This window comes from Gopherus evgoodei, chromosome 11 (assembly GCF_007399415.2).
Source record: "Gopherus evgoodei ecotype Sinaloan lineage chromosome 11, rGopEvg1_v1.p, whole genome shotgun sequence".
Taxonomy (NCBI): domain Eukaryota; kingdom Metazoa; phylum Chordata; order Testudines; family Testudinidae; genus Gopherus; species Gopherus evgoodei.
This window is the reverse complement of record NC_044332.1, coordinates 75,799,676-75,813,602: the sequence shown is the minus strand read 5'-3', so window position 1 is coordinate 75,813,602 and position 13,927 is coordinate 75,799,676. Positions and strand designations below refer to the sequence as shown.

General features: G+C 49.1%; 1 protein-coding gene across 6 annotated transcripts in view; it reads left to right on the top strand.

Annotated features, from left to right (window-relative positions):
* Nucleotides 1-12,738, top strand: part of BIN1 (bridging integrator 1) — a 157,766-nt gene extending 145,028 nt beyond the window's left edge. For all 6 annotated transcript variants that reach the window (XM_030580345.1, XM_030580344.1, XM_030580346.1 and 3 more), the window contains 4 exons: nt 4,650-4,784; nt 5,618-5,728; nt 7,445-7,546; nt 11,218-12,738. In XM_030580345.1, the coding sequence (XP_030436205.1) occupies nt 4,650-4,784; nt 5,618-5,728; nt 7,445-7,546; nt 11,218-11,325 (456 nt within the window). In that variant the 3' untranslated portion in view covers nt 11,326-12,738. The remainder of the gene's footprint in view (nt 1-4,649; nt 4,785-5,617; nt 5,729-7,444; nt 7,547-11,217) is intronic.
* The last annotated feature ends 1,189 nt before the right edge of the window (nt 12,739-13,927 follow it).

Sequence of the window (13,927 nt, the reverse complement as noted above, 5' to 3'; positions counted from 1 at the left end):
CAAATCCTCAGATGGGGTAAATTGTTATAAGGGAGAGGAGGATCAGGCCCCCTGGGATTATCTGTCTAAGTGTTGCAGGATAGGGCCCTCCAGTTTCCAGGGAGATGGGCTGGTGGTTTTCGGCCCAGGTATTGTGTGTGTAACTGAGTATTTCATGAAGATACATTTGATGCTGTGAAACATTTGGTCTTCCCCTATGCAGTGTGCGTGTGGGATGGAGAATTCAGTGGAGCATTCTACACCAGAGGCATAGAAATGTAGGGTTAGAAAGACATTTAACAGGTCATCTAGTCTATCCATCCTCCCCACCCCCAGTAAGGAGGCAGGACCAAGTATACCTAGACAATCCCTGACAGGTGTTTGTCCAACCTGTTCTTAAACACTTCCAAAGATGGGGATTCCATAACCTCCTCAGATAACATGTCCCTGTATTTAAGCTGCAGCAAGGGAGATTTAGGGTAGATATTAGGAAAAACTGTCTAATTCTAAGGATAGTTAAGCCAATTCTGTATCTGACCACCATGTGCACGCGCGCACACACACAAACACCTCGTCATTTCAGAGTTACACAGAAATTAAACGTTCCAAGTAATATTGATCCCTAGAAATTCCCTGTTAGGGGATTTTGCCTTTATGAAAGTTCCTATAAGAATTAAAACCAGGCCAAGTATTTGCAGATGACCTCTGTTTATTGGATGAGCTGAAAACCAAATAGTAACCCGGGTCATATCACTGACAATTTTTTTCATTCCTACTCAGTCTGGCAGATTAACAAGATTCCCATTTCTGCATCTTGTACTGGATGGGCCAAATCCTCAGCTTGTGGAAATCAACATAGTTCCATGGAAGTTGATGTGGTGACATTGATTTACATCAGATGGGCATCTGGCTCATAGTCCTCAATCCAAGCCCTAGCATCATAGAACCATAAGGTTAGAAGGGACCACAAGGGTCATCTAGTCTATCCCCCGGCCAGGATGCAGTATTTGGTGTGTCTAAACTATCCAAGACAGACGACTGTCCAGTCTCCTTTTGGAAACCTCCAGTGAAGAAGCTTCCACGACTTCTGTAGCCAGTCTGTTCCTTTGTCCTACTGTTCTTACAGCTAGGAAGTTTTTCCGGAGATTTAATCTACGTTTGCTATGCGGTAGGTTGATCCCATTGCCTCTTGTCCTGCCCTCTGTGGCAAGAGAGAACAACTCTTCTCCATCTTTATTATGGCAGCCTTTCAAGTATTTGAAGACCGGTATCATGTCCCCCTGTTAATCTCCTCTTTCCCAAGCTAAACATACCCAGTTCCTTCAGCCTTTGCCCCTATGGTTTGCATTCCATCCCTGTGATCATCTTTGTCGCTTGCCTGTGGATCCTTTCCAGTTTCTCTACATCCCTTCTATACATTGGTGACCAAAATTGAACACAGTACTCCAGCTGTGGCCTAACCCGCGCCGAGTAGAGTGGTACTATCACCTACTGTGATTTGCATGCCAGGCCACTGTTAATGCAACCTAAAATTGCATTTGTCTTTTTTTTTTTTTCTTTTTTTTCTGCAACAGCATCACATTGCTGACTTATGTTGAGGTTGTGATCTAGCACAACTCCCAGATCCTTCTCAGCAGTGCTCCTGCCCACCCTGCTCTCCTCCATTCTGTATTTGTACGTTTGGTTTTTCTTCCCTAAGTGTAGCACCTCACATTTATCGTTGTTGAATTCCATTTTGTTGTCTATAGCCCAGTTCTTCAATTTATCAAGATCCCTTTGAATTTTACCTGTATCCTCCAAAGTGTTTGCAACACCCCATTGCTTTGTGTCATCTGCAGATATGATCAATATGCTCTTTATTCCTAAATCCAGGTAATTAATAACGATGTTAACCAACACCAGGATCCAGAACATATCCCTGTGGAACCTCACTTGAGACCTGCCAATCTGACATTTATTCCATTAATAGTTACTCTTTGTGGTTGTTTAACAAATTGTGTCCGCCTAATGGTACTTCCAACAAGCCTACATTTTGCCAGCTTATTTATCAGAATGTCATGTAGGACTGTGTCAAAAGCATTGCTGAAGTCCATATATATTATGTCCACCACATTTTCCCTCATCTGAAAACCAGTTACCCTGTCAAAGAAGGTGATCAGGCTGGTTTGGCATGATTTGTTCTTAGTAAATCCATGCTGGCAGCTAATGATTACCTCTTCATCCTCCAGGTATTTACAATTGAATGTTTTATACATTGCTCTAGTAGCTTCCCAGGTATCGAAGCCAGGCTGACTGGTCTGTAGTTTCCCAGCTCTTCCTTTCCCTCCTACCCTTTTAAAAAGATGGGAACTATGTTAGCCCTTCTCCAGTCTTCCAGGACCTCTCCTGTCCTCCATAAGTTTGCAAATATTATTGCCAGTGACTCTGAGATTTCTTCAGCTAATTCCTTCAGCGCCGTGGGGTGAATAGCATCAGACCCTGCTGATTTGAATTCATTCAGAATGGTCAGAAGATCTCTGATGTGTTCTTTACTTATCCTGATCTGCATCCATTCCTTTTATTGTCTATGGTAAGTTTGCTAGTCATCTGGTCACATGGTGTTTTTTGTGTTTTTTTTTTTTTTTTTTTTTTTTTGTGAGAAGACTGAAGCAAAGTAGGCATTGAGCAGCTCTGGCTTCCTATCATCTTCCATTACCAGCTCACCTTCTCCATTGAGCAGTGGACCCAAACCATCCTTGATCTTTCTTTTTGCCTGACATGTTGAAGAACCCTGTTTTGTCTCTAACATTTCTTGCTTGCTGTAACTCATTCTTTACCTGGGCTTTCCTGGTTTTGTCCCTAGACGCTCATGCTATTCCCATGTATACTCTTTAGTGACATGCCTCCCTTCCATTTCCTGTATGTGTCCCTTTGGGTTTTTAGATAGCTTAGAAGCTCCCTGTGCAGCCACCTTGGCCTCCTGTGGCTCTTCTTATCCTTCCTCTATCGGAATAGCTTGATGTTGAGCTTCTAGTGTTATATCTTTTCAGAACTGCCAGCCCCCTTTGACTCCTTTTCTTCCTAATTAGTCTTCCCATGGGACCTTGCCTACTATTTCTCTGAGTCATTTGAGATCCACTTTTCTGAAGTCCTGTGTCCTTGTTTTGCAGTTCTCGTGTCCTCCTTTCCTTAGGATCTTGAATTCTATCAGATCATGATCACTGCTTCCCAAATTCCCAACCACCTTCACATTCATAGCTAATTCATCCCTGTTGGTCAAAACCAGATCCAAAATGGATGACTCTCTAGTTGTTTCTTCAACTTCCTGAATCAGAAAGTTGTCCCCTACACAGAACTTGCAGGACATACTGTGCTTTGCTGCATTAGTCTTCCAGCAGATATCAGGGAAGTTAAAATCCCCCATTAATACTACCTCAGGTGTGTTAGCTAATCTTGTTGTTTGCTTATAGAATGACTCATCCACTTCTCCTCTTCCTGATTTGGTGGTCTATAATAGACCCCTACCATAACATCACTACCGACCTTTCCCTTTTTATCGTCACCTAAAGACTCTCAGTAGGTCCATCATTCACATCTCCGTGGATCTTGAAGCAAGTGTATATGTTGCTGACATACAGTGCAACACCACCTCTTTTCTCCCTCTTATCTCTCCCTCGGGAACAAGCTATATCCCTGAATGCTGGAACTGCAATCATAGGAGTTATCCCACCAACTTTCTGTAATGCCAGTTAAGTCATTTGCTTCATACACCATGACTTCAGTTCATCCTGCTTCTTCCCCAAACTCCCTGCATTTGTGTACAGGCCTGGAAGATATTTTGCAGACTGCCCTGTTTGCCTTTCCTTTTGCCTTTTTAATGCAGTTTTGATTTTTAGCCCCATCTCCAGAAATTTTCCCCTTTCCCATGTTTTCAATACTTGAGCCTAGATGTGCATTGGCTGGGTTTTTGTCACATCCCCCATAAGACCTAGTTTAAAGCTCTCCTTATCAGGTTAGCCAGAGCATGTCCAGAGATGCTCCTCCTAGTATTTGCTAGAGGGAGCCCACCCCAGCACCGTAATTCGACAACCAGCTGATGGTTCCAGGAAGGAGAAGAAGCCAAAGCCCTCTTGCCGACACCATGCACGTACTTCCACGATTCCGTTATAATTCCATAGAGATCTGTACCTGTTCTATATAGAGAATGGATCAGAGTTTGCTCTTGGTTACACCTGGGTGAATTGGGGTAGCCCCAGTGACTGCAATGGAGCGCCTTTATTGGAGTAACTGAGAACAGTATTTGGCCCAGCAAATGAAAGTGTCAGGTCAGCTGCGTGTACCTGCATGTGGTTGTCTCCTTTTCTGTGGCTGCATGCAGTCAACTAATTCATTCTGTACTCAGGTAAAACTTCCACTAATTTTACTCAGAGCTTTACCTGAGACTGGATGGAGTGGGAACTACAGGCTTGTTAGACTATGGAGAGTCAGGAAAATATACGAGCAAGAATCATTTTCCTAATTGCCAGGAAATGGCAGTGGTGGACAGCGTAGATCTCCGTAATCTGGCTAGCTGTGATCTCTGCCTGGAGAGTGTAATCTTTAAAGTCATCTCTTTCCCATGCACAGACTCTCTCTGTCTTCTCCCCCCCCCCCCAAAATAACTCTCTTCCTGGATGCCTCTTTTGTTGCAGCCAACAGAAACCGCTCCTGCCAGTGCCAAGCCGGCTGGGACGGAAGCACCTCCTGCTAGTGCCGAAGCATCCGGGACAGAAGCCGCAGCTGGAGCTGAATCACCTAAAACGGAAACTGACTCAGGATCTGCTCCTGTAAGAACGTAGGGAAGGTGGGGTCCCGTCCTCTCTTACCCCGCTCTTGATTTGCAGGGGCAGCTGTGATGGAAAGAGGGGCTGTGAAATGATCAGGCTTGGAAACTGCCCGTGTGGCTGGCATGCTCACGTTGTGTCCCTGTTCACAGACCAGACATGCACTGTTTGTCTTGCACGCTCGAGCCAAGGCCTTTGGGAGCAGATGAGGAACCTTCCTCAGTCCCCTAACCCTCCCATGCCCCAAAGCCAAGCCAGTAGGAGTTGTGATAAGCCCGAATCCCCAGACCTCTAACTCTTGCTGTGACCTCGAGCAAGTTGTGTCACCTCACTGCCTCCATTTCCCAGTCTGTAAGAGGGGTGTTATGCCACTGGCTGCTCCACAGGGGTACCATGAGGAGATGTGAATGTCCCAGCAGCGTGGCACCACTGCATGTGTATTTCACGGCTGTGAGCTTGATGGGGCTCCCTAAATGTTCAGTATGGCAGCGCAGATACAACATTCCCCAGAGAATACAAAAATGTCCATATTGTCCCCCAAAAAGTAGTCAAACCACCTTCATCGCCCAGCCTAAGGTCACTGATACAAGCCCGGATCCCTCGATAGTATCTTCCACCTTCTCTGCTTTCCCTTTTGCGCCAGTCACGGCTATAAGCTGACATGGCCGAGCATGCTTGGAAACCGCACTGCCAATCAAGGCGCTTGGGATCCGGGGCAGGCAGTGGCTGGATTTAGTGGGTCCCTGCGGCGGGGGAGCAGTTTGGACGCTCTTTTCTCAGTCTCGCTTTGTTCCCTTTCTCCCCTTCTCTTTTCCGCCTGTCCCCCCCCCCCCCAGACTTCTCTGCCTGCTGTCGTCGTGGAGACATTCCCAGCCACCGTCAATGGCACCGAGGAGGGCAGCGCCCCCTCTGAAAGGGCCGACATGCCCCCGGGCTTCCTGTTTAAGGTAAGTGCGTGCGGGGTGGGGGCTGATCCGTCCCTGCGACCCACATGCAGGAGGCGTTACACCAAGTGCTGTGACACCAGTGGCTATGGGGCTGCCAGGGACTATGGGATGGGTTCCCTCAGATACCGGGTCAGGTTCATTGCAGCCAGTGCAGGGGGCAGCCTATTTGCCCCCCCCCCCCGGGCTTTTGTTCTGCAGGGGGCAGGTTGAAGTCATGTCCACCTCTCCCCATCCCAGGGGTAGGGGGATGGGGAAAGCTCTAATCCCTGTAGGCTGAGCCTGATGGAGCCCTGCAAGTGGGAGAGACATTGAATCAGGGCTCTGGCTACGCCAATTGGTCCTCTTGACCAGGTGCCCGTTGTCATCTGGAAAAGTGTGACAGGGTCCCATTAAAGGCAGAACTCGGGCAGATAAACCACAGTCAGGCCTGAAAGTTCAGAGCTGCGTTTCCAACACACCAGATTTCTAGGGTCAGTCCCATCTGGGGGTTTGGAGACCATCCCATAAAGAGGCGTGAGAAGAGTGAGCAGTGGAAATAAGATCCCAGATCGCAGCCGCTCTGGTGTTTGATGGTGCTGGGATCTGCCCCAAACTGCGGGGTGACTTCTAACCTGCAGGCATTTTCTGTGCCCTGGGCTAAGGTGGGTGTCAGAAACTCTCAGCCTCTCTTTAAAGGGGAGCTATGCCCTTTGGAGGTAAGAATAGGGTGACCATATCTCCCAAAAGGAAATGCCCAAAGCCTCCCCACCCCCCATGGGGCTGGCCCCAGCTGCTCACCCAAGGCGCTCCCCCTAGACTGTCACTGGTCACTCGAACCCTGCCAGCCCCCAACTTGAGGCAGTCATTACTCACTGGTCATTTGAACCCTGCCGGCCTCCAGTCAGGCTGTCACTGGTCACTCGAACCCTGCAGGGCTCCCACAGGAGGCTGTCGCTGGTCACTGGAGCCCTGCTGACCGGGTCACTGGAACCTTGCCCTGCCGCCTCCCCCCCGCCCCTGCTCAAGACTGTTGTTGGTTGCTGGAACCCCGCCCGTCCCCCATGCCCTGAAACCCTCCCCCACCCTCCAAGCCAGCCTCTCCCACACACAGGGCTGGCATCTCCCCACCACACGTTCCTCCCCACCGCACCCCACTTTTTTGACACAAGTGGCCATTTATCCCATGTGTTCTTGCCATTTTGATCAGTCAGCAGGAACAAACAGGACAAATGCCCTCTTTTGCCAAAAAAGTCGGGATGTCTGGAACAGGGCTTAAAAAAGGGACTGTCCCAGCCAAAATGGGCCGTATGGTCACCCTAGGTAAGAACAGCTACTGTGGACTCCAATGCCATGACTCCATTGGCCCAAGTTACTCATTTGCCTTAAATAGGGAACTCAGCCTGGGTCTAGAAGCAGAGGCCTATCTACACCAAAGCAGCTGAGTCTGAGCAATTCATTTCCGGGGGAGGCAGAGCGACTGTATGTAAGTGATAGAGAAACAGAGATGGGAGGGACAAAGGCCCAGATCCTCAGAGGCATAGTGCCTAACTCCCTTTGAAATCATTGGGGATTGGGCACCTCAATTACTTCGAGGATCTGGGCTGAAATGGCTGGCATAAAACTGTCCTGAAGAAACGGGAATCGCAGAGATTTGAAAATTCTGCACAAGGTTCTGCATGCTTCATCTCTCCTTTGGAGAGCTGGGCGGGTGCTCATCCGAGTCCTTATCTCTCATAGGTTCAGGCCATGCATGACTATGCGGCCACGGACAGCGACGAGCTGCCGCTGAAGGCTGGGGACGTGGTGCTGGTGATTCCGTTCGACAACCCGGATGAGCAGGTGAGGGGTAGGGGGGAGAGAAGGCTGGGAGGGGTCAGGACTGATCACTTTTCCTCCCCTCATTGGCTGCGGTCTGTTGCTGGCAGCTGGGTGGAGAACCTAGGGTGGGTTTTCTCCTAGAGTGGGGGTCCTGCAGAGACATCAGCCTGGAAAGTGGGGTGTGGGTGGGCGGGGCCCTCTACAAAAAATTATCCCTCTCCTCTTTCCTGTGACTACATCCTAAGGTAGCTAGGGCTTCCTCCTGCCAGCAGAGCAGCTGGTCAGGCCTCAGGAGGGCACCTGTCAGTGCTGCTCCTTGATCAGCCAGCAAGGGGCATTACTTGGCTAAATCAAGGCTGTTCTTCATCTTCTTCCTGCTCCCAATCCCAGCTCCTAGCGTGCTGAGAATCGCAGGCTGCAATCCCGGGTATACAGATCCTCTGCTTACAGGGAATCTTCCCAGCAGGTGGAGTGGAGAGGGGAAGCTCCAGGGCTTCACTCTTCGGGCGTGTCTACACTGCAGCTGGGAGGGGTCATTCCCAGCTCAATAGATGTACATGCGGTAGATGTACATGGGCGAGCTAGTGCGCTAAATGGGCCAGTGTGGTCGTGGGGGAGGGGTGGGCTAGCCACCTGAGTATGAATCAAGGAGCCCGGACGGTGTTGCACCCAGGGCTACGCCGCTAAGTTTAGTGCACTAACTCCATCAAAGCGAGTGTGTATATGTGGCGTCACTCCTCCCAGCTACAGCGTAGCTACACCTGAAGAGTGAGATCCTACCTGCGATGGGACAGCGACAGTGTAGACGTATCCTAAGGAGGCAGCATGCTATGGAGCAGGTCCTTGACTTCAGTGTAGCTATGGCAGCTATCCCATCAGGGATGTTTTGGTATTGCTCTCATGTCATTGCTCAGCAGATGGCTATATAGTCTAAGGACTAGAACAAACCGTCATCCTTCAGCTGCAGAATCTTGTGATAATCTTGCCTGACTCGCCTACGGAGAGGTTCAGACTCTCCCAGCTCCAAGCCCAAGGTGAATGAGCTGGGACTGACTTTGTTTATTACGAGCCCTCCATAAAAGCGTTGAGGAAATCCTCCTAGCCATGCTGAGATTCAGGACTTCCAGTTTAGGGAAGCTGCAGTTGTTCTGTTAACCGGAGAGGAGGGCAGCTGCTAGGAAAACACAGATCTAACCTCCCTGCCCTGCAGCCCTGGTGGCTTTTGAAGCAGGTAGAATTCCCTGCTCTTTAGAACAAAACCGTGGGGCTGGATTTCCCCCATGGAGGTCTGGATTCAGCCAGGGATAAAGCCAGCTCTTTGAATACCTTTTTAATGGCAGGCAGGCAGTGCGGTGCATACAAACTGGAAGGCAGAAGAGGGGGGGGTTCTAGTCCCAGTCTCAGTTCTGCCATTGGCTTACTGTGTTATCTGGGCAAGTCGCATCCCTGCCGGGAAGATGGAATTAACGCTGCATATGCACCTGTCTGTAAAGCACTCGGAGATTTACAGCTGCTCCCTGCAGTGTGAGAGAGTCTTGGGAGGAGCTCAAACAGGCCATTTCTGCTGGCTATGGTATCCTCTTCTGGCTTGGACTTACCTGCCTCTAGCAGCTTCCAGGATAGAAACTCTGATCCTATGGGGAGTGATAGGGAGATTCCCTTCCAGCTTCGCTGGCAGGAGAGGGTGCTTATGGAGCAGAGTTTCTCTATGCCCTATACGTGCACTTGAGCTGGATGAAGCTCTGAGAGCCACAGTGCTGTGGTTGTCCAGGCTGCCACCAGCCATGCTCTGAGTGTTGCAGCCTACTAACAATAGCTTCCAGAGCATCCTCTGCTCCAGCTCATCTCTGGCAAAACCTGGACCTGTGAAGCGTACCCATCAAAGAGCACACTTGATGCATGTGAGCAGAGAGAGCTTGGAAAACCAGGCAATCAATGTATTTAATTGTGTGTAACCATCTGCAGCCTCCGTGCTCAAATCCAGCAGCTCAGGTGTCAGATGCGGGGTTAGGGAGGGAGTTTCGGTGCAGGAGGGAGCTCCGGGCTGGGGCAGAGTGTTGGGGTGCAGGAGAGGGTGAGGGATGTGGGTTCTGGGACGGAGTTTGGATGAGGGGGCTCTGGGCTGGGGCAGGGGATGACATGCAGGATCTGGGAGGGAGTTTGGGTGCAGGAGGGGGTTCTGGCCTGGGGCAGGGGGTTGGGGTGCGAGGCTGGAAGGCGCTTACCACAGGCGGCTCTGGGCCGGCAGCACAGCAGGGCTCAGGCAGGCAGGCTGCCTGCCTGCATGCCGTGGCCCACGCTGCACCTGGAAGCGGCTGCGGCTGGCTGCTGCCGGCATGTTTCTGCGCGCCCCTTGCGGGGAGGGAGGCAGCGGGTCTCCATGTGCTGACTTTGCCTACAAGCACTGCCCCCACAGCTCCAGTTGGCTGGTTTCTGACCAATGGGAGCTGTGACGACAGTGCTGGGGGTGAGGGCAGCACGTGGAGCCACCTCCCCGCCGCCCGGGGCATGTAGAGATGTGCCAGCAGCAGCTGGCTGCAGCTGCTTCCAGGAGTGCCGTGGGGCCACGTCAGGCAGGCAGCCTGTCTGAGCGCCCCTCTGCGCCATGGGACTTTTAGTGGCCCAGAGATTGCAAGGGAGGTAGAGGAGGCCAGACAGAAATGTTAAGACCGGGCTGGATCCGGCCCATGGTCCGTATTTTTCCCACCCCTGGCTTAGTCTGACGGGATGCATATAAATGAGTTCAGGGCTGAGGTGGATGCCTCACCCAAAGAGGTGGATGCAGGGTACAGATCAACATGTACAGCTGTTGTAGTAAACAGTCCTCCATGCATGCACTGTCCGTGGGGCCAGGATATGAACCCGTTGGCTGTCTCCATGCACGTGGCTGGTGCCCCCACCCCGGAGCCTTTGCATGCTGCTAGCTGAGAGGATGCTTCCTCGTGACAGCACAGAGCTGAGCAGAGAGAACTGCACCAGGCAAGAGCGTCTGCATGTCTGAGCAGCCTTCTCCCCTGAAACCTCTCCTACTCCAGACGCACTCCCAATCTGCAGGGAACCTCCTTGCTGAATGACCTCGGCAGAGGACAAAACACCCAGGGGCAGGGATTGTACAACGGCAGGGCTCTGCTGGTGGCTATGCAGTTCCTCCTGGTTTATAGGTTATCCATAGGTTTTAAGGCCACAAGGACCATCCAGTCCGAGCTCCTACATGACATGGGCCAGGGAATTCCATGCAACAATTCCTACACCGAGCCCAGTAACTCGTGGTCCAGTGAAAGCGCATCATCTAGGAAGGGACCCCCCCCCCGTCTCAATGTAAAGACGTACACTGGATCCCATTGCGCCGCAGGGGTCTGCTCGCCCCCTTTGCCCATGGGCCAGGTTCTGATCTCTCTGGCACTGATCTGACTTCAGTGGGAGTCCTGATTGACAGGTGGCGTGAGAGCAAGCTCAGGCCTTGCATATAATCAGACAGGGCTGGGAGCTTTGCCATTGCCTCCAGTGGGAGGTGGGCTTAACTGCAAAAATGAAAAGACGCTCCTTTGCCCGTCTTGTTTGGAGTCCAGTAAGGCTAGCTCAGAGCATCACTTTGTGCATCTGTTTCACTCACTCCCTTTCTGATATCTCCCAACCTGCACTGCATAAAAAAATAATTGGCCCTTGGTATCTGATCTCTCTCTCTCTGCCAGGATGAAGGATGGCTGATGGGCGTGAAAGAGGCTGACTGGCTCCAGCGTAAGGAACTTGATCAAAGTCGGGGGGTTTTCCCGGAGAATTTCACAGAGCGGGTGCAGTGAGAGCCCGGAGCTGCCAGTTGATTTTTTTTGCCAGAAGAAAGCAAGTTTTCCGGCAGGTGTTTTAAAACAAAAGAAAAGAGAATTTTAAAGGAACATGAGCCTAAAAAAAGTGTCAACTTAAAGGTTGGATTCTTCTTAAAGAGCAAGGTTTTAGCAGTAAAATGAATTCAAAAGTGTTATTAAAATATATACATAATAAGAAGACAGATCAAATGCCCCTTTCCCATTTTGATTTGGCAGCATTTGAATTCCGAGGCTGATGCAGAACTGGCTTCGCGTGGTACCTGTAAATGCTGTTTTGGCTGAATTTTGGGGATGTCAGTCTGATACACGAACAGGAAAGCGCTAAGGCCTAGATCGTCAAAGGCTCCTAACTGCCACTGAAATCAATTGAAGTTAGGATCCTAAATACCTTTGAGGATCTGAGCCCAGCTGTCCCATGCTCTGAGCCTGTCAGCAAAGATACTCATGGGTGGGTGGGTTCAGCTGTTTTGTGATCTAGGTTGCTGGCATGGTATCCTTAAAGTTTCAGGCACTGCCCATGTTACAACCTATGATAGGCCAAACGTCCTATTCTGCTGTTGAAAAGACCTATTTAGTGTACAGTGTTCACAAATATGATTGTGTGTGTGTGTGTGTGTGTTTTTGTTTTCTTCCTTTGAAGCTGTAACATGAACTGTGATTTTATACGTTTAAAAGCAACCACAAAAAGTTATCAGGAAGAGTGCATATCGGAGTGAAATGTGTGCAGCTGGGCTTGGTCCAAAATTCCTCCAGACCTCGGAGCTGGATGATCGCAGCAGCACATGCCGCCCCGGAAAATGTTCTTGAGGGAAAATTGGGAAACTGACAAATTAAAAAGAGAGGGAAAAAATCTGAAACTTTGGATTTGTTTAAACTAGCTGTGAAATAATAAGAATAAAAAAGCCTGTTAATAAAGCAGAAAAGTTTAGATTCATGTAGGCAGGGATGGTTTTGAAATCTGGCTGTTTAGAAAGTGCAGTTTTATGGAAGAGGGTGGGGGGAAAGAAAGAGTGAGACAGAATATCTGAGACATACCACTGAGAAAACAACTCTGCTTTCTGTGTTTCTGGTTGTGCGCTTATTTTTATTTTCCTTTTTTGAATTCTGCATATGAAGTATTGTTAGACCTGCTTCCTCCAATCCTGTGCTGGTGAACAAATTGAAGTCAGAGAAAAGTGAACTGTTTGAATACTTATTTAAAATTGCTGCATGACTTTATTATATTGTGACAAGTTAGACGCGTGACTATCACAGCGTCGACGTGGGGACGATACTCCAGGTCCTAATACTGACACTGGCCTTCCTCACAATTCTTTGCTCCTGTTTGGTTCTGGGAGTTTGAAACTCCCCTGCAGCCTGCTTGCTTAAAATAAAACAAAGTGGGTCTTACACGTGTCAAAGTCAACAGATTAGATTCCCCAGAGATCCTAAAGTCACATGGAGTTACTTTAAATGCTGCTCAAGCAGATCTAATCTCTTGTTTTTTAAGGTCACACCTCCCTGCCCAAACTCCTCCTTTTTGCCTTGACAGGGTTGGTATAGTTGTAGCTACCTCTTCCATACTTAGGACACTGTATGAAATAACACTCTCGCCTAACATAAGCTGGCTTTAGCAAAGCATGCAAAACGTTCTGGCACAGTTAAACCTCCAAAACAAGCCCATCTTTCTGATCCTGCTTGTACAATATCAAGGGAAAAAAACCTTCTTGCAGGTCAAAAGTGTGTGTGTGTGTGGGGGGGGGGGGGGGTTGGGGTTAATGGTCAGCTTGTGATTTCAGTGACGCTTATGTAAATTCAGGAACACCGGAGTTACCCCAGATTTACACAGTAGCGTAACTAACACCAATGGAGTCACTCTGGATTCACACCAGGGTAACTGAGAGCAGAATCTGGTCCATGTCCTCAGATTCTCTCCATATCTTGTTATTATGTGTGAGATGCGGGGGAAATTGGTGCAACTGATATTCCTTTATCCTTTTCCTCCTTCCATGCCCCAGTTCCAAAAATACAAGTCTATTCAAGAGTAACTGCTCACAGCACAGCTGTGCTGTAAGCCAGCGCTGTAGAATATTATCCCATCATTTTAATCAGAGGTGCCTTGAGCATCTTAACTAACATGCTGCCCTTTCAAAATCTCTATTTTTATGCCTTTGTAAATCCAGTTGCTCCTTCAAAGAACAATGTTAGGGAAAAAATTTTAGAGGGATATCTAGCTATCAAAAAGTGGGTTAACTTAGTTAACGGCAAGCTCTTGGCTTAAATGTGCTGATTTTTATGCAGAACCCTGTGAACTATTGGATTTTTTTTTTTAAAGATCACAAGTACCAGAGCTATAGTTTGTCTCCCAAGTAATCGTTTTATTAGTGACTAGCACGTTAAGAAGCTGGGCTAACTTCTAATTTATTGTATATGGGGTTTTTTTGGGTCATCTGCTGTGTTTGAACCAGACAGTTGTTACAAAAGAAATCCTACTAAGGCCTTTTCAGTGTGTAGGGCTAACAAAGCAACCGTCCGGTACTGTATTGTCCCTGTAGAGCCTCTGCCCAAAAGGCGATGTAGCGTTCAGCTCTGATGAATT